At 46.2% G+C, this 26790-nt stretch overlaps 2 protein-coding genes and 1 long non-coding RNA gene across 9 annotated transcripts in view; 2 read left to right on the top strand and 1 right to left on the bottom strand.

Moving 5' to 3' along the window:
• Nucleotides 1-22741, top strand: part of RASA2 (RAS p21 protein activator 2) — a 144337-nt gene extending 121596 nt beyond the window's left edge. For 3 of the 6 annotated variants that reach the window (XM_078071069.1, XM_078071077.1, XM_078071076.1), the window contains one exon: nucleotides 28-3117. In XM_078071069.1, coding sequence (XP_077927195.1) covers nucleotides 28-58 — 31 coding nt within the window. In that variant the 3' untranslated portion in view covers nucleotides 59-3117. Of the gene's footprint in view, nucleotides 1-27; nucleotides 3118-3332; nucleotides 3442-4817; nucleotides 4905-6939; nucleotides 7432-22556 lie in introns of those variants that run through there. The other 3 variants (XM_078071060.1, XM_078071056.1, XM_078071063.1) reach the window with 2 other exon arrangements.
• LOC144381641 (uncharacterized) lies at nucleotides 8625-9948 on the bottom strand. Its single transcript, XR_013447259.1, has 3 exons — nucleotides 9838-9948; nucleotides 9387-9512; nucleotides 8625-8751 (listed from the first exon to the last, which is right to left on the bottom strand). It is a non-coding gene; the product is annotated as an uncharacterized LOC144381641 (long non-coding RNA).
• A 55-nt stretch (nucleotides 22742-22796) lies between the features above and the next one.
• Nucleotides 22797-26790, top strand: part of LOC118542547 (uncharacterized) — a 42768-nt gene continuing 38774 nt past the window's right edge. For both annotated transcript variants that reach the window (XM_036102866.2, XM_078071082.1), the window contains exon 1: nucleotides 22797-24694. In XM_036102866.2, the coding sequence (XP_035958759.2) occupies nucleotides 24449-24694 (246 nt within the window). In that variant the 5' untranslated portion in view covers nucleotides 22797-24448. The remainder of the gene's footprint in view (nucleotides 24695-26790) is intronic.

Raw genomic sequence — 26790 nt, 5'->3', positions numbered from 1 at the left:
GAAAAATGGTTTTCTTTTATTTTCCAGGGAAAATCCAATTGTAGGAAAAACATCTTAGAGTATGACCAACTGATTCAGAAGAACTGGAAAATACTATTTTTGTTGGAGTTTTTCAGTTCATTGTTTATTTTGTTCCTGGTATTTAAGAATGAACATTGGCTTCAGTGTCACCTATATTCACATTGTATTTAATATTTAATAGTTGAAAGTAACTGGGAATCCCGCTATTGATGCATTACTAGAGAATTTGAAACTCAAGATTCCCTTCGTATCTTATATGTCAAAAGCCATGTGTCTGCAGCTTCTTTTTAATAGAAAGAATCTTCCTAAAGAAGCTTTATAACAAAAGGAGAACTCCTCCCTAACAAACCATCTCTTGCTGTGACATCCCATGTCCTGTGGACTTCTCAGTACCATCAGTGCCTGCTCTATACTGCCAGTGTTGTGTTTTACTAGAAAACCCAGCCCATGACACTTCAGAGCTTTCCATTTAGTTCATCCAGACCCTTCCTCTTCAAAAAAGAAAAAAAAAAGAGATTTTCCTTCCGTCTGTTAGTCATTACAGATTACAATAGGGACTTTTGAAAACTGCCAGAGCATCCTTGAAGGTTGGTAGCTCCTTTTGCCTATTTAAAGATGTAAACAGAACTCAGACAGGAGGAATCAGGGAACATACACTGTTGTGTGCATCTTGTTTACATTTGGGATGAGTGATGGCAGATGAAATACAATGAGACCACTGAATTTTTTTCATTGTTTTAAATATCACGTACTCATTTTCTTGATTTGAAAGTTCAAGTTAACATGACTTGTAAGGACATCTCTTCTGAAAAAGAAGAGACAGTAGTCAGTGAAAGAAGGTGGTGGGAAAATCACTTGACTTCACCTGTTATTATAAAGACCACCATAAGGACGCCCTCCTCCTAGTGTGAGGGTGAGAGCTAATTTAAGAACAGTCACTTGGCGCACTTTAATAATCTGGGCTGCCCCAGATTATACTTTAGATACTCTGTGGTATCTAATCTTTATGATCAGTTGAATGATCAGTGTTTAAGTCTAGAAATAGTGCTTTCCTGAAAATGTTTATATTTCATTCCTGTTTTCTTATTTCCTGCTAGCCAAATGGAGTTTGGGCAAGCAACTGTTTGAATCCTGTTTTTCCCTAATAATTTACTTTTATCCTAAAAACCATAATTGTAAATAAGCAGTCGAAGCAAGTTGCCTCCTTGAAGTTAAGAGGGATACACGTTGCTTCATCAGTATTAAAAACCATGGTACTCTTATTTTGTCTTTTAAAATGTAAAACATTTTCTAAATGTGGTACTTTGAACCTTGGAGTATTTACATATTTCTGTTTAAAACTGTGACTTATTAATGTAAGTCTAGCTAGTAGTGCTTTTTTTGTTTTCCTGAGCATAAGCTATATATCAGGATACACTTTGCCAGTTTTGTTATTGGTGAGTAATTGTTTTTAAATTATATTGTTACTAGGGAATTTTTTTAAAGACCATTGGCACACAATCAGAGTTGTTCCAGAAATGATTGTAACTGAGCAATGTATTTCTCTAAATGACTTGTGAAAATCAATTGGTTTTATTTAAGAATTGGTCCTAGTCTCCATTATGGTAGGTTTATTCCTGCCCACTTTAAAGACAAGTTTGAAAGACTCCTTTAAATTTTATGAGCTTGTGTATTCCATAAATTACACTGATTTATATAAATGTGAAAGAATTTAACCATTTAATAAATTTCTCATTGCTGCATTTCATTCACATTGAAATTTTCTTTTAAGAGTCTCTGAGATGTCCACCTGAAAAGGACATGTGAGCATTGCCAAGTACCACTTGTTATTCTTTAGTGGCTGTTTTAGCCCTCTGCTCTTTTTCAAGGCAAAAGAAATATTTTTTAAGTATTTCTAATATCAAATCCCCAATCATGATTGCTTTTAAAGATCATGGCATTGTCAAAGGGACCAAGGCTGTGTGAATACATAACTCTGAATTTGAACGGAAGAGTTCAGTCATATAGTTATTTTCTTCACATGACACTTTTAAACAGCCTATTTGACTGGAATTAACCAGCTTGGCACAGCCAAAAAGAAGTAATGTGAAATTAAATTAATCTTCTTTGAAAGTCTACTGAAATAAGAGACCGTGTCAGTAGGACGCTACAATAACCTAGGTACTTGCTTCCAAGGGCCTCATTCCTCTGCTGTTACACTTACGAGTATTTTGATTTTTGCTACCAGATCTGCTTTCTCTGCCTTTTCCACACTTGAAAAAAAATACATGGCAGCTCACTTCACCCTAAAAACCTGAAAACGCCTAGAAGGAGAGAAAAGGATGATTTAAAAACTCTTGCCATAAATGCCAGTTCTGGTTCTTAGTTTAGCCATTTCCATCAGTTGCAGTTGTGGTGATCTATTCTTGTTATTGTTTGTTGTTCTTTTTTTTAGTTTGGTTTTTTAATATTCATTTACTAAGATGATGGCAATAGCTAAGTTTTTTACCCCCAGGAATATAATTTATCAAATTGAATGATTTTATTTGCCAAAGAAATATGTTTATAATGTCACGGGTAATGGTTAAATGTCAAAACTAGATTTTCCTTATTATTAAAAAAAAAAAGTGAATGATGTGGCTTTTGTTTGTTTCTGAAGCCTGATTTCATTCATTTATCAGAAAGGCTATTCATGCCAGGTTTTAGAAAACAGATTTTTTTCCTTTTTTTTTTTTTTTAAATAAAAGCACCTTTAATTTGTTCTAACGGTACATCCTGTAATGACAATGCTACAAAAAGCCTTTTAGGTGTCCTTACAGTATGTGAAAAATACAGGACTCATTCTAGAGTTAAATTACCTGTCTTGACCAATATTATCTGCTTCCATTTTTATTAACTTGGAAATTAATATGTTGCTAGTAAATATTGGTTTTTACAGTGTCCAATTTGAATATGTAAGTTATCAAAACTTAATGTAGTGAATTTGTGTAACCATGTTGTATTGTTGAGAATGTATTTTTATTTAAATTTTATTTTCTTATCAAGAGTATTATAAAAATTAAAAACTTTTGTAACTGTCGCTTGGAAATAACTCAAATAAATTACAAGAAGCCTGTCTATTCTGTGAGACCTTACTTTCTTACTGATTTAAGATTTCTTGCTTAAAATTATTGTACCTTGCCTATCAGTAAGGGAACAGCAAACGTGAGAAGTCCTCAGTAACAAAGAAGAACAAAGCCATCTGTTTTAAAAGTGCTCAGGATTCTTTTCTTGCACTTAACTTGGCTGATTTTTGGTGGACTGTGGTCCTTATTCGCTCATTCATTCAACAGATTTGTTTTGAGGACCTCCAGTATAGAGGCACCATGCAGCATCCCTTCATTCCCGATAGCTGAGCACGTCCAGCGTGCAGGATTGTATTCCACCCCGGTCCCTGTCTGGGTAAGTAGTTCAGAGCTTTTTTCAGCCTGTCCTAGACTTTTTGAAGAATCCCATTTCTACTTACCTCAAAACAGTTGACATCCGAGCTTCTGGTTACTCAGGTCCTACACTGACTCCTGCACATTACCCTGCCCTGTAGCTTGAGCTTCAGTGCAGTCCTTCCAGATGTTAGAATTTGACCATGTTGTGCCATTTTGCTGAATTGTCTAGAGAATATAAAGTAACAGCACCAAAGACCAGGTCAGTGGGTAACTTGTGCCCCCAAGGAGAGAAGCCAGAATACTTCCCCATTAGGGCCACAGCAGCCCTCTTAGCATTTCTAAATAAACCTCCGTAAAACTTAGCCCTTGTAACTCCAGAAGAGTTTAAGGTTAATAAAGAGGAAGAAATTCGGGTTCTGATTATCTAGGGATCCTACTTTTATCAAAATACCAGAATCCTACTCAGGCTAGCTCATGTATTGGAAAAGAACTTGTCAGAAACGTCAAAGACTTCGAGTTACATTCTATGATGTAAACAAGCTAGTTCTTTCTTTCTTTCTTTCTTTCTTTCTTTATTTATTTTTTAAAGATTTTATTTATTTATTTGACAGAGAGAGCGAGAGAGCACAAGCAGGGAGAACAGTAGAGGGAGAGGGAGAAGCAGGCTCCCCGCCAAGCAGGGAGCCCAATGTGGGGCTCGATCCCAGGATCCTGAGATCATGACCTGAGCCGAAGGGAGACGCTTAACCATCTGAGCCACCCAGGCGCCCCAAGCTAGTTCTTTAATGAGAGAGGGTGCCTGCCGTACTTCTCCCTTTCAAAATTGCATGATTCCAAAAGAGGAGACCCCTGAGGCCAAATGAAGTTCCTTTATGTGTACACCAGAATGATAAGGCATAGTTGGCACTGCTGGATTCTGATTGCTGACACCACTACGCCCACATCAGTGGCCTTCAGAGAATAACCTTTCTTGAGTAGACATGACATGCTTCAAACTCAACGGACCCATGTTCAGAGACTATTGGTCTTGATTCCTCATAGGCATACTTACCTGAGGTTTGATCTTCTGTGACCAAAAGGTTCATTCTTTGGCTTGTAATTTTGCCATTTGACTTCTTAGTTTGGTGATACCATTTGCACCGTATTTTAAGCTTATGCCTGTATTTTATGTTAGCAACAGAGGTGGTGTAACCTGTTGAAAGTCCTGTCAAGATTTGTTTTGTTTTCTGCCATGTATTTCAAATCCTCTTTGTTTCATACCATCAGAAACTTTGTGCTTTCCTTGTGTCGATTTACTTTTTGACGTGGAGTGTAGTCCTTAAATATATAAAAGTTTTTCCTCATCAAGGAAGAATTCTTTTGCCTGTAGTGAACAACATTGTTTTCCAACTTTAGCATATTTCTCAACTGAGAACTGAGAAAGCCGCACTGGCTGTTCAAGAAGCACCCATCATTTTAGATGGATTCTCAATGCAGGATGGGGTAAGTGACCCCTAGAGAAGCCTATCAGAATCTCCCAGAGGAGACAGAGGGCTTGGGGGGGGGGGGGCGGGTATATGGTTTGAAAGGGCATAGTCAATGTTACAATTTTACACTTGAAAATACACCTCTTTTTGTAATTCAAACGACAGAAAAAGTTCAAAATCTTACTGATACAGATGCGTGGGTGGGACCTTCTCACCTGGAGGCCCTTTTCAATACAGAGCCTGAGATACTTGTGTTAATGTGGGGCACATTTTTAAAGTTTGGGAAATGCTGGAATGTGGGCTGATGTATTAAATTCCAAATCCTGAGCCTGAGTCTCATTCCTAAATTCTACATCAAAATGTGTCGGGAGTGAGGATACTGTCAAAATCACTGTTTTGCTGGAGCTTACAACCCACAGGGAGAAGGAAGCCTGAATAAGTAAAAGCTATCAGATGGTAGTAAGTATGACGGGGCACAACAAGGACAGGAGACAGGGAGTGCCACGCGTGGGGCCGGAAGGCGTGGGGGTACACTGGGAAATTAGGTCATCAAGGCAGGCCTCACCAGAAAGGAGAGTTTGAATGAAGAAGTGAGGGAAGGGAGTCCTATGGATGTGTGGGGGAAGAAATAAAATGCATAGGCAGAAGAAATAAAATGCGGGGTGTGCTCAGAGACAGCAAGGACATTAGTGTGGCCAGAGCCAAATGCGTGAGGGGAATGGTAGGAGCCTGGTGGCGGAGGGTATTGAACAGTGAAATGATGTTGACCCACTTACTTTCTGTGGGTTGCTGTGACTGCTGAGTTGAGAGAGGTCTCAAGGAAGGCACAGGAGGAAGTAGGCAACCCAGTCAGCTAATATCCTAATCCTATGAGGGATGGCGGCGGCTGGGCCTCGGGGTGATAGTACAGAGTGTATGAGGAGTGGTTAGATCTGGGTAGAACTGAAGATGGAACCAATAGGATTTGTTGACAGGAATGTGGGAGAAAGGAGTCTAGGAAGATCAGTAGCCTAAGCAACTGGTTATTTACCTAGATACGAAAAACCGTTAAGAGGAGGTTTGTTTGTGCTTTATCTGTGTCCATGGAAAGGATTCCTAGAAAAGATTCATTTAAATCACTTAGTAAGTACCAGCATATATTGTATCTCGTTTTATCCAGTTATTGTATCTTCCTCAGTAGATTGTAAATGATTCTGAGGGTGAAGAGGGACTTATTGTACCCCACAGCCCCTCACCCTTAGATGAGGAGACTTAATGCACGTTCCATGAATGAACGACATACGATGGCTAATGATGGAGCAGCAACGGCCTTGATTGAAAGTCAGCACTCAGCTAGAAACTACCTTTATGATCTTGGTCAGATAACCTCTTTAGGTTTGGTTCCCCTATACATGTAAAATTTTTAAGTTTTTGTCTTCAAGAGCAAGGTGTTGGGCCCTTGCTATGCACTAAGCACTCTGCTAAATCCCAGAGCCCTAAGATGATGCCTTCAAGTTGTTTGTGGTCGAGCTAGAGACCAGACCAGAGTGACCCGAGGATCCTTCTACAAATTCCATACCCGGACAACCCCCAGGGTCCCTCCCATTAGTCCCTCCCCAGCAATTTGTGTAGATAATTTGATTCCTTCCGTGGATCTTTCTTGACAGAATGTGCCTTGCTCTCTCCCCCAGGGCTCCACGACTATAGACCAATTTAGCAGCATTGACAGACCCTGTAGACTGTATTATAATCCTCTTCCGGTCGTCCTTGGAGGAATTTAATAGAGTCCCAGTTAATGAAGTCACTGATTTACAAGTGAAACAGCCTGGTGTAGGAAAAGAGCCCAGCACCCAGTTCTGCTCAAGCGTTGAATTAAACAAAGAGGCCATTAGACTGAGCTGGCTCGAATACCATGGCCGCCTATGTAAGCAAACCAAAATCTAAGCCTATACATGCCTCAGGGTTACAAAATCAAAACATAAGGACAGCAGTGACAGCCACTCGGCTTTAAGCTGTAGCCAGTCAGTAATTTGCTTTCTTCATTTCTGCCTCTTCTCTGTATCTCTCCCCAGACTCCTGCTGCAGAGAGCCCCTAGCTACTTCCAGCGTGGCGCTGCCTGATTGGAACTGATTTTCACTCCGAGAAACTCTTAAATTGTTCATATGCTGTGGTTTATCTTTTAACAATTTGTAGACAAAAAGCAGCCTTAAAAAGGCAAAGCTGGCACTGACTTGTGACCACAGTTTTTATTTGGATTCAAATAAGGAGCCAAAGGGACTGACAGTTGCATTTTAATGTCACAGAGGGTAGCATTTTGGCTGATAATCAGCCCTTCCAGTGACCAGAGAAGATGAGGCACAGATCCGGGCATTCTCCCCTCTGCTGGCTTTAGGTCTTACAGCAAGCCCCTCCCCTGCCCCGCCCATTATTTATAAGGACCGTGGAGGAAGTTAAAACCTGTAGCCCTTAATAGTGTAATGATAATTTTGGAATTCAATTGGCACTTTTTGGTGGTGGCTTAACCTTTTTTTTTTTTAAGATTTTATTTATTTATTTGACCAGAGACACAGCAAGAGAGGGAACACAAGCAGGGGGAGTGGGAGAGGGAGAAGCAGGCTTCCCGCGGAGCAGGGAGCCGGATGTGGGGCTACATCCCAGGACCCTGGGATCATGACCGGAGCCAAAGGCAGACGCTTAACGACTGAGCCACCCAGGCGCCCCTTCGGTGGTGGTTTAAAAGAGCTAGGGGTGCCTGGGTGGCTCAGTTGGGTAAGCATCTGACTCATAATCTCAGCTCAGTCTCTGATCTCAGAGTTGTGAGTTTAAATTCTGCAGTGGGCTCCGCACTGGGTGTGGAGCCTACTTTAAAAAAAAAAGAAAAAGCCTAAAACTAAAAGTGCTAAATTTCAAAATCATTTATAGCAAGAAAATGAAGCAAATCATTCACTTTCACAATTAAAGACACCATTTGATAATTTTCATTTTAACATTTTAATTTGACATTAACATTTTATTTTACTTAAATGCTTATGGAAATAAAAAGACTTGCTCAGGGCGCCTGGGTGGCTCAGTCAGTTAAGCATCTGCCTTCGGCTCAGGTCATGATCCCAGGGTCCTGGGCTCGAGTCCCGCATCGGGCTCCCTGCTCAGCAGGAAGCCTGCTTCTCTCTCTGCCTGCCGCTCTGCCCACTTGTGCTCGCTCGCTCTCTGTCAAATAAATAAATAGCTTTAAAAAAAAAAAAAGACTTGCTCAGTTTAAGAGAGGGACACAGGGGCACCTGGGTTGCTCAGTCAGTTAAGCATCTGCCTTCAGCTCAGGTCATGATCCCAGGGTCCTGAGTTCAAGCCCCTAGTCAGGCTCCTCACTCAGCAGGGAGGCTGCTTCTTCCTCTCCCTCTGCCCCCCCCACCCCTTGTGCTTTCTCTCTCTCAAATAAATAAATAGAATCTTTAAAAAGAGAGAGAGAGATGGAAATGCATAAATTAACCACTGTTTGAAAGTATTTTATCTACATACTGAGAAATACATGAAAACCTTTACAAACAGACCACGAAAATGCAGTATGGAAGTAAATCACATACCCTGCATGTCTTAAATAGCAGTAACTAGAAGTGCCAAAATTCGGTTAACTTTTGTTTTTTCAGCCATCCTTGCAAATGTGGGGCGGGATTCAAGTTTCCAATTACAGTTCAAGGGGTGTTTGCTCAAACCCAGACCGAATTTTCTTGCAATTTCCTGCAGTTCCAGTTCAACCAGCCCCAGGGGGTGGCAGATAGGGGAAGAGCTTGTCCTTTAGTCTTCTGTCCCCTGGAACCCTCCACTTGTCATTGTAAGGAGTCCATTGAAGAGCAGCGGACAGCTGCTGGGCCTGGGGAACAGAGAGCTGAAGAAGAGAGGTCAGACCCCTGAGCCAGGCCCTGGTGGGCAGAACCACATGGAAGGGAAGGCACACTGGCTGAAACAGTGGCCCCTTGCCAAGAGGAAATTTCTTAACGTGCTGAATCAAAAACTCTCATGTAGGCCCTGCCTGCCTCTCAGGTTCTTCCTCTGACCTCCCACCAACCCTCTGACCCTACACTCTACCTCTTTAAGGCAGTTTCACTTGCTTCCAAAACAATCCTGAATTGGGGTAGGAAAGGCTGTAGAAATTCCCACCACAGCACGGCTTCCCATGTGGATGCCTCGCTGGCGGGGGTGGGGAGGAGTTGCCAGATTTAGAAAATAAAATATAACTAGTGAGACAGGATCGAGGCACTGGGGTCGGGACTCCTGTTGCTCTGGGAGTGTCTGCAGCTGCAGGATCTCAGGCAAAACAGTGGAATTCTTTAACTGACGTTGGTCTACACACCCCCACCTAGACACTCCAAGCAGCCCGCCATTGCTGTCCTCTGCCATCAAGTCAGCTGTAAGGTCAGGTGCCCAGAGGCCCCTATCTCACCCCCAGACTCCTTGGTGACTGGCTCCCTAGCTGGGGATGGATGACTGGACGTCAGCAGGAGACTTTGGCCTGGTCCATACCTTCCTACAGCCCAGGACAGGTTTGTGCTGGAGACTCCGAACTCCACCAACATCAGCACTGTTTTCCCAGGCTCTGAGCTCCATGTGGAACATTCCATGGTTGACAGCTCCCATCGGCCCTTACAGCTGTGGGTAGGCAAGTGTGTGACCAGTCCCCACCAGGATCTACCCTACAGTCTCCTCAGGCATTGTGGGTGCCTGGGGGATGGCAAGGACCCCCTTCCCACTTCCTGCCCCGAGAAGTCCCCAAGAGCTCCAAGCTCTCCTTCCAGACCTTCAGCTTTACCGATACTCCTAATGGCACCTCTGTTCCCCACCAGCTGCTGGTCTGGGATCCAGAGGTACCCTCTGATGCTACCAAGGAGGTCTGTTCTTTCCACGGGGATGGAAATAGGTGGGAACTTCTGGGAGATGCTTCCTTGAGCGCTATGTGTGACTGTTGTGAGGTTACCTGCCTGGCCTCCTGGTTGTCCCATGGAAGAGCCCTGGCAGCCTCTGGGAGGGCCCCTGAGGAGGCTTCCAACCAGGTGACAGAAGACAGGTTGCCTTGTCCTGAGTTGAGTCAGGCCTCTGACGCCAGGAAGCCTCCCCAGCTCACTGACGCTGATGACGGGCACTCAGCTCCACCCTGGGCATGGGCTTCTGCGTCTTCATCCGCTGCCGCTGGCTCAGGACACAGAGCCCTGCAGCACATGCAGCTGCAGGCCCAGGGAGCAGGATCTTAGGAGTCCCTAGTGCCTCCCAGAGTTTTCCAATGAAGAGACGTGTACCGAAAAAATAGAAGAAAATATAGGACACCCAAGTAATTTCAGATTTCAAGGAAACAACAAGTAAGTTTACCGTGTAAGTATGCTCCAGGCAGATTTCTGTGTTTTACTTAGTAACCCTAGTTTTTCCATATGCAGAGGACGGTCCACGGGAAGAAGCATTCTTCCCTCAGCCAGCACCCCCGCTGGAGGGTTCGGAAGGACGGAAGTTGGAAGGCGCCCACCAGGGAGGTGTCCTGTGAGCTATAACCAGCAGGATCTTCACAGTGCACTTTTGAGGGGCTTATCTTCAAAGTCTCAGGAAAGTCCTTAGTCTGAGGATGGCTCAAGACACCAGGCAGGCCAGGGTAGGCCCAACCTCCCTTCCGAGGCTTCCCCTGCCCACCAGCCACCCCTTCCTCCCGCCAGCGGGGGCCTCCACCCCAGCTCCCTTCCTCCTGGCCAAGCCTCAGCAAGGACTTTGCAACCATCAGGGCAACCCAGGTCTTCCTCCTCGGATGGAGGGACGTGGGGAATCCAGGCCGCATGGACGTATCTCAGAGCCTGGCAGCTGGAGCCGGGTGTCCTGGCTCCATTCCCTGCCATCATGTCCCCTTAGGTGGAGTCCCCTGCAGACACCTTCGGACACTACTTCCTGTATACATTGGAGACAAAGGCCCCTGCTTCCCTCGTGGGCTTGAGTGGGGTCAAAAGTGCGTGGGTAATAGTAAAGAGCACCTGTGTCAGGGGTGGTTACTGTTCTCTGGGTCCCTAAATCTCCGTCTGTCAAGGGGCCACCTACTCTTGCTTTCTGCCCTCTCCCATTTGGAGCATAATGGATAAGGAACGGGTGCATTGTGAGGCACCGGATCGGCTGAGGGAGAGGCTGCAGGGCCCCTTGTAATTCCTTTAACAGAAAACATTGCCTGCATGGGGTACCCCAGAATTAGTCCCACCTCAGAGGAGGAGAATGGCCCCCTCACTTCCTTCCAGTCCAAGGACCCTCACTGTTTAAATGTTTCACATTCTAAGAATTCTTTTTTCAGGGCATCTTCTACACTTTTTCAAATTCCCGTGTCATCTGAACTTTCATGACCCAGGGGGACAGAGACCAGGCCACCCTTCTAGCCTCACCTGGCTCTGCCTCAGTGCACACTCCCCCCCCCCCCCCCGCCCCAGCATATAACCCAAGCTCCAGATTGCCAACCTGAGGGCCAGGTTCTGGTGCTAGACAGGAGGCTCAAAGTGGACCACAGTTCTGGAAGTGGGGACAAGGATGGGGGGGCATTGATATGCATTTTATGAGCACTCTTACATAATCGTCATAACAAACCTGACACCAAGGGAGAATGTGCTGCCCACAGATGCTAAGTGATCGTCCCACTTGTCAGACCAGCAGGCAGAAGCCAGTGCAAGGCTTAAAAGAACTTGAAAGCAGGGCCGTCTGGAGGGTTGAGTAGGGTACGACTCTTGGTTTCAGCTCAGGTCATGGTCTCAGGGTCCAGAGATCGAGCCCCGAGTCTCCTGGAGTCTGCTCCAGATTCTTTCTCCCTCTCTCTCTCTCTCTCTCACTTCCCTCCTGCCCCTTCCCCCTGCTCCCATGCACGTTCTCTCTTTCTCTCTCTCTCTCTCTAAAATAAATAAAATCTTAAAAAAGAAGAAGAAGAAGAATTTGAGAGCAGGCTAGTGATTGCCTTGGCGCCAGTAAGCCCAGCTCCCACCCAGAAGCAAGGAGCAGAGTCACAGGATGCGGCCAGGCTCACTGACCGGCCTCCAAATGGGAGGGGCCCAGAGTGGGCATCAAGGACCAAGAATTGGGAAGCTGGATGGAGAAACAGGAAGTGGCAAGGCTAGGCCCCTGGGGCGGTCTGGCACCAGACAGTCCAGGAGTGTGCTCCCCTGAGGCCCAAAAGGGCCCAGATAGGGGGTGGGGGTGGGGAGGGGAGAGTGGAGGGTAGCCACAGTAAGGAAGGCCTGTTAGATGTCAGGGGCCAGGGGCCAGGGCCAGAACCCAGAGCAACAGGTGGGCCAAGGTGGCAGCAGCTGCGCCTAGAGCCCTTAGGTCAGCCCTGCGAGGGCCCTGGGAGCTGCACTGTGCCTCATTTCCTAGGCCCAGACACAGGGCATTGTGCTGGAATGCGGGCCCACGTCACCCCTGCCCTCAAGCTGGGAAGCCATCTCCACCCTCATTTCCCCACACTGTCTGCTCGGCTGCTCGGGGTGGCCGCCCGGCAGGCTGCTTGCCCCCCTTCCGGGCCCAGGTCTCAGGCTCACTGGGCTCCCCCAACATGACACTGGATCCCAATGGCCGCTTTCCTCCAGGCCTGTGGACACCCTCTCAGGCAGCCAAGATGGACTAGCGTCTCGGGCTCAGGCCTCAGGCTCCCTCCTCTCTCTGGCTGAGTCCCAAAGTCTGGGCTCAGACACCCTGAACTTCAAGACGGTCACGGAGAATCCAGGACAAATCTCTCCAAACAGAGTCATCTCCACAGAGTGACCAAATCTGGGTACCTTCCAGAAGGTTGTCAGCTACCAGGCAGACTCTTGACCCCTTGAGACAGTTCCCCTTTCTCCAGGCCTGGGAACCAGCAAAGTGGCCTTTCTTATCCCTCCCAACTTATCCCCCCTTGTTAAGCCCAAACCCCCCGGGGAGGGGTCTCCTGTCAGGCTGCTGCAGGTCAGTTCCCCAGCTGTGATTAACATTTTAGGGAGTCGGGAGAAAGAGAAGCACTAGACGTGGGGTTCGCAAAGTGAGGTCCCAGGAGCAGGAACAGCCCCTGGGGACTTGAGAGAAACATAGATGCTTCGGCCCTGCCCTGAGTCCCAGCTGAGGTGGGGTCTGGTCAGTGTGCCCCCCCCCCGGGGGGGGGGATTCTGACAGCCTCTCAAGCTGCAGCAGCTGCTTCAGCTGTTGGTGACTGTCAGGTGCTGCAGGTGGCTGTCCTCCCTGAGGCTGCTGAAGAGGGGAGCCTCCGTGTCTGGGGGGAGAAGGCGATTCCTGGAAGCACCAGGCCATGCCCTGAAGCCCTTCTGACTTACCCTAGGTGTTAACACTGGGGGAAAAGCCCAGAGCTGCACCAAGGTGGCGCAGGGCCACCTAAGATAAAAAATTAAAGTTCCCCAAATATTATCGTTGGGAGTACTTAGGAAGGCTCTACTGTGGTGTCTTTTACACAAATATTGTGAGTCACAATAACTGTGTTTATCTTCGTTTTCCTTCAGCAAATAAGGAAACATCTGCGGGGGTGCTGATATTTATTTATTTTTGGATGAGCATTGTGATGTTGGAAATATTTCGTTCAGGATTATAGAACCCTGAGGCTAGAAGCACTGCCCCTGAGGAGGAGCGAGGAGTTAATTGGTAAATAATGTAGACTGTCCCTTTTAATTAAGAAGACCTCAGTGTGTCATTCCTGTTTTTAAGTGACATCGCTTCAGGCATCTGGCTTCTCAATAAAACGTAAGATCAGACCACAGTGGGAAAGGAAAGGCAGTCCCAGTAGAGGGCGCCTGGCCCAACAATCCCAAATTAAATTGCCTCTTCTGTGCCTCAGTTTCCCCGTTTCTCTGCCTCATGGGGGAGCTAAGAAGCCAGGTGCAGTTGCAGACTCAGGCTCTTGATCTCATTGAGCCAGGCCCTTGCGAGGGGTCCTTGTGTGTAGATCCCTACAGTGGCTGCCATAAAAATCCTACTGATCTCCAGGGCTCCTGCACTTAATGTAAGAAGAAAAGGGGTGCTTTGTATCCTTTGACAGTAGAGCACAAAGAAGAACAGCCCTACTAAAAACCTAATCCACAAGAGTCTGAGCCAACAGCAAGGTGCCTCTCCCAACTCTATGTTCTTAAGGAAAAGGCTGGATGCAACCAGCCTTTGGAGAGAATACTTCTTTTTAAAGTTGGATTGGAAGAAACAAAAACATATATCCACACACAGACTTGCAAGGAAGGCTCACACGGCTTTGCTTGTAATAGCCAAAATATGGCTGTCCGTTAACAGGTGAATGGATAAACAAACCATAGTTTATCCAAACAATGGAACGCTCACTGCTCAGCCAAATAAAGAGATGAACTACTAGCACACGGAACAGTAGGAGTGAATCTCAAAGTCACTGTTCTTCGTGAAATAAGCAGGGCAAAAAGAATACGAGCTGTGTGTTTCATTTGTATGAAAGTATAGGAAGTGCAGGGGCGCCTGGGTGGCTCAGTTGGTTAAGCGTCTGCCTTCAGCTCAGGTCATGATCCGGGGGTCCTGGGATTGAGCCCTACATTGAGTCCCCCATCGAGCCCCGCATCGGGCTCCCTGCTCAGCAGGGAGCCTGCTTCTCTGTCGCCCCACTGCTTGTGCTCTCTCACTCACTCTCTCTCAAATACAGTCTTAAAAAAAAAAAAAGTATAGGAAGTGCAAACTAACCTGTAGTGACTGAGGGCAGGTCAGTGGTTATCTGGGGGAGGGAGGGGTTACAAGGGCACAAGGGAATGTGGGTGCTGGATACGCTCACTCTTGACTGTGGAGGTGGTTTCATGAGTGATTTTTCATAAGTTAAAATTTATCAAATGGTACACTTGAAGATGTACAGTTTATTGTATGGCAATAATACATCAGTGAAGTTAAAAAAATATGGGTGGGCAGTTCTATTTCTTGGAGAAGTTGGTCACATTTCTGCTAGAGTCTCTATTCTTTCTGGCTCAGTTAGAACATGCAGATTTTTGTGGTGCGCTGTTGACCCCAACAGAGAGATGAAAAGTATTCCAGGCAAATGGTGTGTGCATTTGTAAGTATAAGGTGACAGGGAATGAAGAAATGGATCTCTTTTATAGTGACAGCGGTATTAGTAATAATCAACAATCTAAGCATCTGTTATCTGCCAGGCTGAGCGTTTTACAAACATTACCTGATTTAATGCTCACACAACCTTGTGAGAAGGTGCTATTGAACCCACCATACAGAGCAGGGCATGAAATCTAAGGGAGACTGAGTAAGTCCCTAAGGAGTGGCAGGCAGGTCCAGGGTTTGATCGGGTCTGTCGCCCTGCACTCTGAGATATTAAATATGGCCATCTCTGGCCGGTGTGATCAGAAGTGAATTTTATTTTTTTTTCAAGATTTTATTTATTTATTTGACAGAGAGAGAGAGAGTGAGAGAGGGAACACAAGCAGGGGGAGTGGGAGAGGGAGAAGCAGGCTTCCCGCAGAGCAGGGAGCCCGATGCGGGGCTCGATCCCAGGACCTGAGACCATGACCTGAACCCAAGGCAGATGCTTAACGACTGAGCCACCCAGGCGCCCCAGAAGTGAATTTTATTTTATAATTTTTAAGTACTTCTCAAACTTGCCACAGTAAACATGTACTACTATTAACCAGCAGTATTTGAAAGTCTTTAAAATTATTATAGCCACTTCGTAACCATACTTTTTAAAATTCTTCTGTAAGCATCATTCCGACTGCTTATGAAGCCTATTGAGCGCCACGTGCTTAATCTCTTATTTTTTTTAAAGATTTTTTTTTTTTTTTTAAGATTTTATTTATTTGCGAGAGAGACAATGAGAGACAGAGAGCATGAGAGGGAGGAGGGTCAGAGGGAGAAGCAGACTCCCTGCTGAGCAGGGAGCCCGATGCGGGACTCGATCCCGGGACTCCAGGATCATGTCCTGAGCCGAAGGCAGTCGCTTAACCAACTGAGCCACCCAGGCGCCCCTTTTTTAAAGATTTTATTTATTCATTTAACCAAGGACCTCAAACTTGAGCATGCTTCAGGATCACTTAGAGAGCTTGTTAAAGCAGAGCACTGGGTCCCACCCCAGAGTTTCTGATTCTGTTTATTCATTTAACCCCTATCCTGCCCGGCAGTGCTGGACGAAACAGAAACACAGGTGAAGGAGTTATTGGAGGCCAAGGTTAATGAACTAGCTACAGTTCTGACTCAGTCTGCAGGCAGTTCCTTGCACCTGAACCTCTATTGGAACCACTAGAGATGGGAGGGGCTTAAAGCTCCAGCCTTGGGGTGTTCTGCTAAAGGCTGCTCACCACAGATTGCTAGGAGCTCACCTGCAGAAGAAAAAAAATATGTTGGGTTTATGGGCTTGCAAGCAGGAGAGAAAGCCCCCAGAGACTCAGGAAGGAGCTGTGAGAGGCTTCTAACAGGATCGGCTATCTGCAGGGTGACGCCTGGGGGCATGAGGAACCGGGACGCAGTCCTAGATGGCATGCTGTCGAGAAGGGCGGAGCAATTTGGTAATTGGGCATCTAATCTTATCAGGAAGGTGGGAGCACTGGTCACTCAGATTCATCAGAAGAGGTCATTCAATCACTTTTGTGTTTGGGGAATGACCAGGTCTGTCTTGTTCCAAACACATGAGAGGGTGGGAGGCTTGTCTTAAGATCACTGACCTGCACTTGGGCAACCACCATCTGGCTGCCAGCAGGGCTGGTTGTCACATTTTCGGTTCAAAACCCAGCGTCCTTCTCAAAACCCCAAAGAGAGGGCGCCTGGGTGGCTCAGTCCTTAAGCGTCTGCCTTCGGCTCAGGTCATGATCCCAGGGTCCTGGGATCAAGCCCCGCGTCGGGCTCCCTGCTCGGCGGGGAGTCTGCTTCTCCCTCTGCCTCTGCCCCTCCCCCCCACTCATGCTCTCTCTCTCTCTTGCTCCTGCTCTCTCTCACTCTCACTCATTCACTCTCTCTCTCAAATAAATAAAATCTTTAAAAATAAAGAGCGTTCTGAGGAGCCTCATCTGTTGGCTTTGCTTATGGCACCTGCCAGTGCTATGTCACATGGTCACCCCATATGCAAGAAAGACTGGGGAAGGTTGTTTTCCTCGCCTGGTTTGCTGGCACCCATGCTGAAACTGAATTACATCAGCAAGGCAGAAGCGGAGAATGGATAGTAGGAAGGCTGCCAGCAGCATGGCCAGCTTTGCAGGAACCCAAAACACATGTTTAACCTCTCCAGTATTCAGCCCATGTGAGTCACATCTAAAATTGTAACAACGGTGAAATGAGTTCCAGGCTGCCCTGATTTACAAATGCTCAGTGCATGAGGAACCCATATAGGACTTGCAAACTGGTGCGTAGCCCACCCACTGCTCCAGTTACCCCTGTGCCCTTGGCCGCTGGTCCAGATTGTTACCTCCCAATAGCCATCTTTCCCTTTTTCTGTAAGTAACAGAAGCTCCCATTTTTAGCTGGGCTCATGTCTGCCTGGATTAAAGGCATTTCCCATCATTTCCCATCATTTTTTGCAGCTAGATATGATTATGTCCATAAGTCTGGCCAGTGGAATCTAAGCAAAAGTGTCATGTGTAGTTTTTGGGAAATGTCCTTATATGGAGAGAATGTGCACTTCTGTGTCCACTTCTCCGTCTGAAATGTGGACAAAATGGCTGGAGCTCAGAAGCCATTTTGGGCCATGAGGTGGAACTCACACAGAGGATGGCAGCATAATGACATATTAGGAGCTTGGATTCCTTATGATCTTGGAGCTTCTGTAGCAGCCCGGGACTGCTTATCCATGAACTTCATTTACATGAAAGGGAAATGAACTTCTATATTGTTTTAACCTCCGTTAATGGGTTTCTGTCACTTGCAGCTAAACCTAACCCTCGTGTTCTATTTCCTTGAACATTCCCACTGTGCATAAGGTTTTCTCATCTCATCTGTGGTGGTCCATCTAGTTTCTGTCCTCTGGGCAGTGGCCTTCTTCATCATTCTTGGCTCCCTAAGCATGTGTTTGAGTCCCCGTCAGTGACCTGTAAGTGCACTCTCTCAACCCCCCTCTGTACTTCTCCTTCACTGCCCCTCTCTGGTTGCGTCCTAGAAGACTGAACTAGGGCCCAGCAGAGGAATAGGCTGCACAAAGTAGAATTAATTCAGGAGCACCGACTCATGGGGGCACACTCGCTGAAAAGTCATGTCTGACCAAACACAGGATCCCTCCTTGCTCTTCCCTACCTCCTCGCTTCACTTTGTGCCACAAATTTCTTCCATTAGAGCCATTTGAGTTTAAAAGACACATTAGAAATACAAGTAGCCCTGGAGAATGGACTATTTTCCATTTGCAGTTTACTGCAAATTAGTTTAATCCAATTTCTTTTTTAATTCATTCTTCCATTAAACATTCATGAAGAGCCTATTTTATATCCTTTTTAAAAAAGATTTTATTTATTTTGAGAGAGAGAGCATGCGTGTGCCATCCAGGGGAGAGGCAGAGGGAAAGGGAGAGAGGATCTCAAGCAGACTACATGCTGATCAGGGAGGGGAAGAAGGGGCTCAATCCCACCACCCTGAGATCATGACCTGAGCTGCAATCAGGAGTCAGAAGCTTAACCTGCAGAGACACCCAGGTGCCCAAGACTATTATCCTAAGAGATGGATAATGTATTATTTGACTGTGCTGGAGATCAGAAGTCTCACACGGTTCTCACTGAACTAAAATCAAGGTGTCAACAGAGCTGGGTTCCTTTGTGGAGATTTGGGGAGAATAATTTCCATACCTATTCTGCTTCTAGAGGCTATGGGAATTCTTTGGCTCCTCTCCCCTTCCTCCATCTTTAAAGCCAACAACGGGGTGGGGGTCGGGGACACTCGCCATTGCATGTTTCTGACCACAGGGGAAAAAGTTTTCTGGGCTTTATGTTCGCAGTCTCAGGCAATTAGATCACCGCCCTCAGCCCCCTTCCACGTATAATCAAAGGTAACAGCCCCACCTCAAGGTGTGTAACTTCAATCACATCTGCAAAGTCACTTTTGCCATGTAAGGTAACACATTTACCGGTTCCAGGACTAGACCATGGATTTCCTTGGCAGACTTTATTCTGCCCCCAAATCCTTAAATTTACAAGCCCCAAAGCCACTGCCTACGGCCAAATTTCTTAAAATCCTTTTTCCTCCCCCACCCACTTCCAAAGCTGCAACCGCTTTTGCACGTCCCTCCTCAATACTCCCCCCGCAAAACTCCGTCACAGGCCCAGCCCTGAGCTGCCTCCTTTATCCCGGCGCCCCCTGCCTCCCGGGCCTGGGAAGGGGGGTGGGGACGCCGGAGCAGGAGAGCTGTCTGCGGGCGGGAGACCCCCGCGGGGTGGGGCGCAGCTACCTGGGGCGACCTCTGCCCCACGTCCCCCCTGCCCCACTGATGGCCACGCACGCGGGTCCCCCACTTCTGTCTCCTCCTAGACCTCGTCCCTCGCAGCGCCACTGGCTGTGACGACCTCGGCCCGCGGCGGGGACACCAGGAGCTCTCCATGTCCGAGGCTGAGCCCACCCTCCGGAACCCTGGAGGGGCGCTCCTGCCGCCACCCCTCCCCCTCCCCCTCCCCCTCCTCCCCCTCCTCCCCCTCCTCCTCCTCCTCCTCCTTCTTCTCCCCCTCCCCCTCCTCCTCCTTCTCCCGCCTCCGCCTCTCCGCCCCCCGCGCTCCACCTCCTCGCGGGCCGCCCTCTCCAGCCCCCGCCCCCCGCCGCGCCCCGGGCCGCCGGTCGCCAAGGTGCAGGGCGCACGCGGGAGGCCGGCCGGCGAGGGACGCGGGGACCCGGCGCCCGAGTGAGTGCGCGGCGCGGGCCGGCGACGAGGTTGCGGGGTGGGTGGTCAGCGTTCTCTCCGGGAGGTACGGCGTTGTTGCGTGCGGCGGCGGTCCCGGAGCAGGGAGCGAAAAGCAGCCCCTCCTTGCCCACCCTGTCCCTCTACCCCGGGACTCCGAGAAGGCAGGGCCCTCCTACCCCTTCTCTCTGCCCCGCCGTCCTCACCTCACCGTCCCCAGCTCTCGGAGAGTCACAGTGAGCAGAGGGTGGGGCACCCGCTCTTTAGGCCTCCACGAAATAATCATCAATGAACCCGCCAGGCAATGCTGGCCTTGAGCGCCTAGGTAGCTGCTCGCCCGGGCCACACATTACTCTATATGGAAATGACAAAGAAATGCTCATGATAAAATATTAAGTGAAAAGCTCAAGATTGAAGAGGGTCTTAAGAGAGTATTTATAGAACGTTATGCGTGTAGTTTGTGCTCCTGTAAATACCCAGAAAATGCTGGTGAGAAATACCAGTAATATTACATAGTACCAATCTTAGCTTGGACTGCCTTAACAAAATACCATAGACTGGTGACCTAAACAACAGAGATCCATTTCTTACACTTCTGGAGACTGGGAAATCCAAGAGCAAGGTGACAGTAAGCTAGGTTTGGAGTGTTTCCTCTTGGCTTGGAGGTAGCAGCCATTCTCAAGAGACAAAATAAGCTCTCTGGTGTCTCTTCTTTTTTTTAAAGATTTTATTTATTTATTTATTTATTTATTATTTATTTATTTAAAGTGTGCGAGTAAGGGTAGGGGCAGAGAGAGAGAATGTCAAGCAGACTCCAAGCTGAGCGTGGAGCCCGATTTGGGGCTCGATCTCATGACCCTGAGATCATGATTTGAGATCATGATCCGAGGTCATGACCTGAGGTGAAATCAAGAGTTGGTCACCCAACCCACGGAGCCACCCAGGAGCCCCACTCTGTGTCTCTTCTTATAAGGGCACTGATCGCATGGTGGGAGACCTGCCTTCATGACCTCATCTAACCCTGATCACCTCCCAAAGGCCCCATGTACAAATACCATCACACTGGGGGTTGGGCTTCAACAAAAGAATGTGGGGGGAGGGGGAGACGAAAACATAGAGTCCGTAGCAGTACCTTCTAGGTGGTACTTTAGAGTGGTTAAGAATTTGGGCTGTAGAGCCAGGCTGCCTGAATTTGAATCCCAGCTGCACCTGTTACCAGTGTTTGCCCTTAGGCAAATCACTTCCCTCACTAGGCCTCAGCTTCCCCACCTGAGCATTCACTCTGTTCCAGGCTCTGTTCCAAGTATCCACCAGGTACTAATTCATCATTCCTCATAACAATTATTTATCATCATCATCATCATCCATCATCATCCCCATGTTACTGAGGAAAATACTTTACATTTAATTTGCATTCAATTCTCACAAATACCAAAGAGGTTATAGTCCCACCATTTTTACAGACGAAGAAAACAGGGTTCGGGGAAATGAAGTTGATTACCCACAGTCAGTCTACTAATAATTGACAGACACAGGATTCAAACTGGTTCCTCTTGAAACAAGGTCTCTTAATAATTCCCATAAACCTTTGTGAACCCAGTTCAGAGACCCAAAAATTACCTTAAGTTTTTGTAACCAAACCAATGTGGGTTTTTAGCTCCTTGGTGAGTCACACATACACCAGGTGGAGTTGTCCCACAAAGTAAACTTTATTTGCAGCAAATAAGGAAATCACAGGAAGCAGCTTTCAAAGCCAGATGAGAGAGAGAGAATGGGTTCCTTTTGTTTAGGGTTAGGATGAATATTTAGATAGGAAGGCCTTGTCATCGTATGTAGAGGTGGGCATAAGGTCATGCATGTACCTTAAGGAAACATGCCTGTACATACGTTGTATGTTATGTAAATGAGGCTCTTCCTTGGGAGGAGATTTTAGTATTATAATGAGGTAAAGGTCATTGCCAGTCATTCCAGAGGTCACTGCCCCCTCCATCTGAGCTAAAGTGAGGCCGGGACGGAGTTTAGCTCAGTCTCGGTGATCTGGGAGGTTGTTGTCAGGACTGTAGCCATCCCCTGAGGGGGGTTTCAGGTTCCCTTTGCCTGAGTTAAGAGGTAAGCCGGAAAGAAGAGCTTAAAGAAAAATGTAAAACAAAGGTTAGTGAGTATAAGCATGTGGGCAGTGAAGGTCGGGTCTTGGGATCTAGCTGGTGACATGATCACATGGAGGAACCTTTCAAGGCTGGATAATGGAAGGGACAAATCAGTACTGATTGGGTGGTTTCCTGTGGCCAGCAAAATAATAATCATCTCAATAGTACTAATAAAGTTTATTGAGCACTTTTACTGTGTGCCAGGCATTGTGCTAAGTGCTTTATAAACTTACCTTCCTTAATCCTGGTGACAACCATAATCCATTTTACAGATGGAGAAACAGAGGCTTGAAAAGGCTTCATAGAATACCTCAGGCCACCCAAGTGAGTCAAATGGTGGAGACAAGACTAAAATCCAGGTCTGTGCCCCTTCGAAGCTCACGTTCTTAACCACTGTGGATAGGCTGCCTGGCAAGAATTATGTCTATAAAGAAAACTATGCCATTTTAAAATAATATGTCTTTGGTAATATTTAGTGCCCACCATTAATGTTAATTGTATTCCTTTATAATGGAGTTCCAAGGGTACTGCCCCATTTTAAAGAATCTGAAAGAACACGGATCCATGAATATAGAGACTGGAAATGGAACAATTCTGCTCAACTGTCTCCATCTTGATTCCCTACTCCCATTTTAAGATACATGAGGCACTTTAAGGTTTTCAGAGAAGGGCGTGCAGCAATATTTACCAATTTTTAGCGGGGGAAGTGTGATCTGCTCCTTAAAAAGACATCTGTGTATTGGGTTTCAGGGCAAGGTACTATTTTCAGAATCCAGCTGGAATCTCACACAGTAAAACAATGTCAAGAGAAAAGGAAGGAAAACAAAAAACTAAAGGAACACCCCTGCCCATCGTTCCAGTTCTTCAAAAGTTCCTGAAAACATACGAGAAGCACTGCGCCCAGACGCAGACATCTGTGTGTCCAGCCATCAGACAGGACTTGAAAACCAGCCTCAACAACGAACAGATTCTCAGGAAAGTGAGTGTGTGGCCTCCTTTGCTGATTCTTCTCTGACATGAACTGACTAGGGTTTAGCCCCGAGCAACGCGGGTCCTCAGACAAGGCGCTCTCTGCGTTCCTGCCTGCCTGAAGCCCAAAGCCTGCCTCTGGCCCTTGGGGCTCTGCTCAGCACTTCTACCTCCCTGTTCCTACCTCCGAATCTCCCCCTCCCAGTCCTTCCAGCAGGCCTGCCTTTTCTCACACCCCGCTTCACATCTGGAATAGCCAACCCACCCCTCCCACTCTACCTCTGGAAAGCTCTGCTCAAAGCACCACTTTGGGCATCATTGCAGGACATCTGTGCCCAGCAAGCCCGCCACCCCATGGGACCCCTCCACGGGAATGTTTGCTTCCCTTGACAGCTCCTATATCCGTGTCATCAGGCCAGGACCCCCCCTCCCCCGCACTCACCCACGCTTCCCCCTCACTTGGAGCGAGGTCAGTAAACACAATTCTGACTCCCAAAGTACAGGATTTCAGAAAAAAAAAAATCAGATGTCATATCTTTTCTGAGATTAAATCTAGGGATCGCTTGTAAGGGCAAAGAAGAGAGGCCAGCACTGAAACTAAATGGTCTACTCTTGCAAAGGGGCACCTGCTAGTCCAGAAGGTGGGGCCTTGCCCCCAAGGGCAGACTGGCCTGCTCTCCAGCTTTTCTATGGCCAGCCCAGAAAGACAGTTTGTGTTTTAATAACCAAACACCTACTGATTTTCTAAAATGCTGAGTGCTAAACAAGAGAATAAATTAATTAGAGATGGGTGCTTAAAAATAATCATTATTCTAAGGTGATTTTGACCCAAATCCATCCTACCCTTATTTTTCCTGAATGTTTTTTGGGGACAGGAGGATGATTACATTGTACCCCACGTAAAAAGAACTGCTGAAAGTCTTCCCTAACCATCTCTTTTGCCCAAACTTCCACTCCCCAGGGCAGCTGCCTCTCTCCTCTTGCCCCTTTGGTCTTTCCCTAGCCACCTCTCCTAGTCTCCTGTCCCCTCTGCCCTCCTGGGTCTTTCTGTTTTGTTTTATTTTTTTTAAAGATTTTATTTATTTATTTGACGGAGAAAGACACAGCGAGAGAAGGAACACAAGTAAGGGGAGTGAGAGAGGGAGAAGCAGGCTTCCCGCTGAGCAGGGAGCCCGATGCGGGGCTCGATCCCAGGACCCTGGGATCACGACCTGAGCCGAAGGCAGACGCTTAATGACTGAGCCACCCAGGCGCCCCTCCTAGGTCTTTCTAATTCCTTCTCTTGTAGTTAGTTGCTTCTCTGGACTCCTCCATACATCTCCCTGCTCATAAGACTATACGGGCTGTTTATGTTGGGTGGGTTGCTTTGGTTGGGTCTCCATTTTGATTTTGAGCATCACTAAAATAAAAGTCTCATGAGACAGTTATTTTTTACTGCATAGGATACACTCAGATAATTTTTCTTCTTTTCTATTTCATTAGAGAAAGAAAGAAAAAAGCTGGTTAAAACCTACTCAATTGATTTCCTGACCCAATAATGAGTAGTAACCGGATGGAAAAATCTGTGCCCTATAAGATTGCCTTTGCATATGGCAAGAACTTCATAAGTTTGTATTGAATTACCTCCCCAATGGACATGTGATCCAAAGTTAATTACCTTTTCAAATGTTCTAATGTTGTCTGATGACATTATTCTTTCTCTACGCATACAAATGCGTGGACATCTCTTTATGATTCCCACCTGTACTTTTTTTCTGACACTCCAGTTTATGCTTGTAAGACCTGAAGACTCCCCGAGAAGCATCCTACCGATTTCCTTAGAACCTTTGCTCATGACAATTCGAGATGAGTGTTATATGCTAGGGAAAGAGATCTGTATCTGGAGCCTTCAACTGAGCAACCCAGAGATTGCCAGACTGGTGAGTCATGCATTTTAGATGTATTCCTTCAATTCAACTTAAAATTGAATATAAACATAATATGTATTCCAGCTGTAGTTCATTTGGTTGTTGACTGATATGCTCCAAGCTTTTCTTTTTTTAAAAAACAATGTATTTTTTAATGAAACATTTCAAAGTTATGTAAAAGTACAAAAAACAATAAAGAAATTATGGTATATTCATATAGTAGAAAACTCTATAGGTGGCTCAGTCAGTTAAGCATCTGACTCTCGATTTCAGCTCAGGTCATGATCTCAGGGTCATGGGATGGAGCCCCACGTCGGGCTCCACGCTCAGTGTGGAGTCTGCTTGTCCCTCTCCCTCCCCCCGCTTGTGCTCTCTCTCTCTCAAATAAATAAATAAAATCTTTAAAAACAAACTATATAGCAATGAAAATGCATCAACTGTAGCTACACAAAAATAAAATATGATGACTCATAAAAACATAATGTTGTACAAGCAAAGAGAGACACAAAAGATTACATACCGTATGTTGCATTTACAAAGTAAAAAACAGGTAAAACTATAATGTTTGATTATCATAAAATTACTTTTAGGGAAGAGGGAGGAGTACTGGGAGAGGGCATTAGTGCCCATTTTTGTAGTTTCTTGCCTGTTTAAAAATCCCTTGTTTTATTTCATTGAATGTGTTAAACTTATTCTATAATCTGTGTCTAATAGTTTCAATAAACTAAATTATTTTGGAGTCTGATATTACTGACTCTTGCTTCTACTGGCTCTTACTCATGGAACATTTCTTTGTGTGTTTTTGTGATTTCTTTTGTACTAAACTTTTATTTCCTAGGAAATAGTTGAGGCAATTCCTTGAGATCTGATTTGAAGACAGCATTCTTTTTTTAAGATTTTATTTATTTGTCAGAGAGAGAGGGCGCATGAGAGAGAGCACAAGCAGGGGGGAGCAGCAGGCAGAGGGAGAAGCAGACTCCCTGCTGAGCAGGGAGCCAGATGTGGGGCTCAATCCCAGGACCCTGGGATCATGACCTGAGCTGAAGGCAGACGCTTAACTGATTAAGCCACCCAGGTGCCCTGAAGATAGCATTCTCCAGGGAAGATTTGCATTTGCTTCGCCTTCACACTCAGGGTGCTACCATCTCAGGGCTATGTTAAATTAAATTCTTGATCTGAGGGCTCTTTGAACCATCCAGGTGGTATGAATTCAGGGTGCAATTACCTATGTTAAGACTAGCTTGTGAGTTCACAGGGGATATATATTTTTTTCCTGTGTACTCAGTCTCAGTTTGAGCTAGTCAGTTTTCCCTGGGGAAGGGAGAGTTGGGTTTATTTCTAGTTCATCCTTACTCTAAGGGCATAGTGCTATAGCTCATTCTGTTTTGAGCCACACCTGTATGCAGTATTTTCTCTTAGACTCCTCACCTGCAGTGATCTTGGGCTTTATTGTCCCCTGGACTGCAAGATCCATGAAAAGCAAAACTCAACTCCCTGCTTTACCGGTGCTCTCAAAGGAAAAGCTGGCTTCAGTGCCCTGCGGACCATTCTAGGTTCCCACTTTCCCACATGCATTGATCTTTGGGTATTCCTCACTGTCCTGCCGATCAACACATTTTAAAAAGATTTTTTTTTTTTTTTTTTAAGATTTTATTTATTGACAGAGACAGACAGCGAGATAGGGAATACAAGCAGGGGGAATGGGAGAGGGAGAAGCAGGCTTCCCGCGGAGCAGGGAGCCCGACACGGGGCTCAATCCCAGGACCCTGGGATCATGACCTGAGCCGAAGGCAGACGCTTAACGACTGAGCCACCCAGGTGCCCCTTAAAAAGATATTTTTAAAACTCTTAAAAGAAAGCATAAAGGAAAAGCCTCATGATGTTGGATTTGGCAATGATTTCTTATATAAGACAGTAAGAGCTCAGGCAACAAAAGAAAAACTAGATGGTTTGGAGAACATCAAAATTTAAAACTTCTGTGCATCAAAAGACATAATTAAGTGAAAAAGCAACCCATAAAATAGGGGACAATAATTGCGAATCATATATTTTATAAGGGGTTAATATCCAGGATACATAAAGAACTCCTACAATTCAACAACAACAAA

Source organism: Halichoerus grypus, chromosome 1 (genome assembly GCF_964656455.1).
Source record: "Halichoerus grypus chromosome 1, mHalGry1.hap1.1, whole genome shotgun sequence".
In the NCBI taxonomy this organism is placed as follows: Eukaryota; Metazoa; Chordata; class Mammalia; order Carnivora; family Phocidae; genus Halichoerus; species Halichoerus grypus.
Note: the sequence above shows the minus strand (reverse complement) of the source record. Positions and strands in the feature narration are given on the sequence as shown.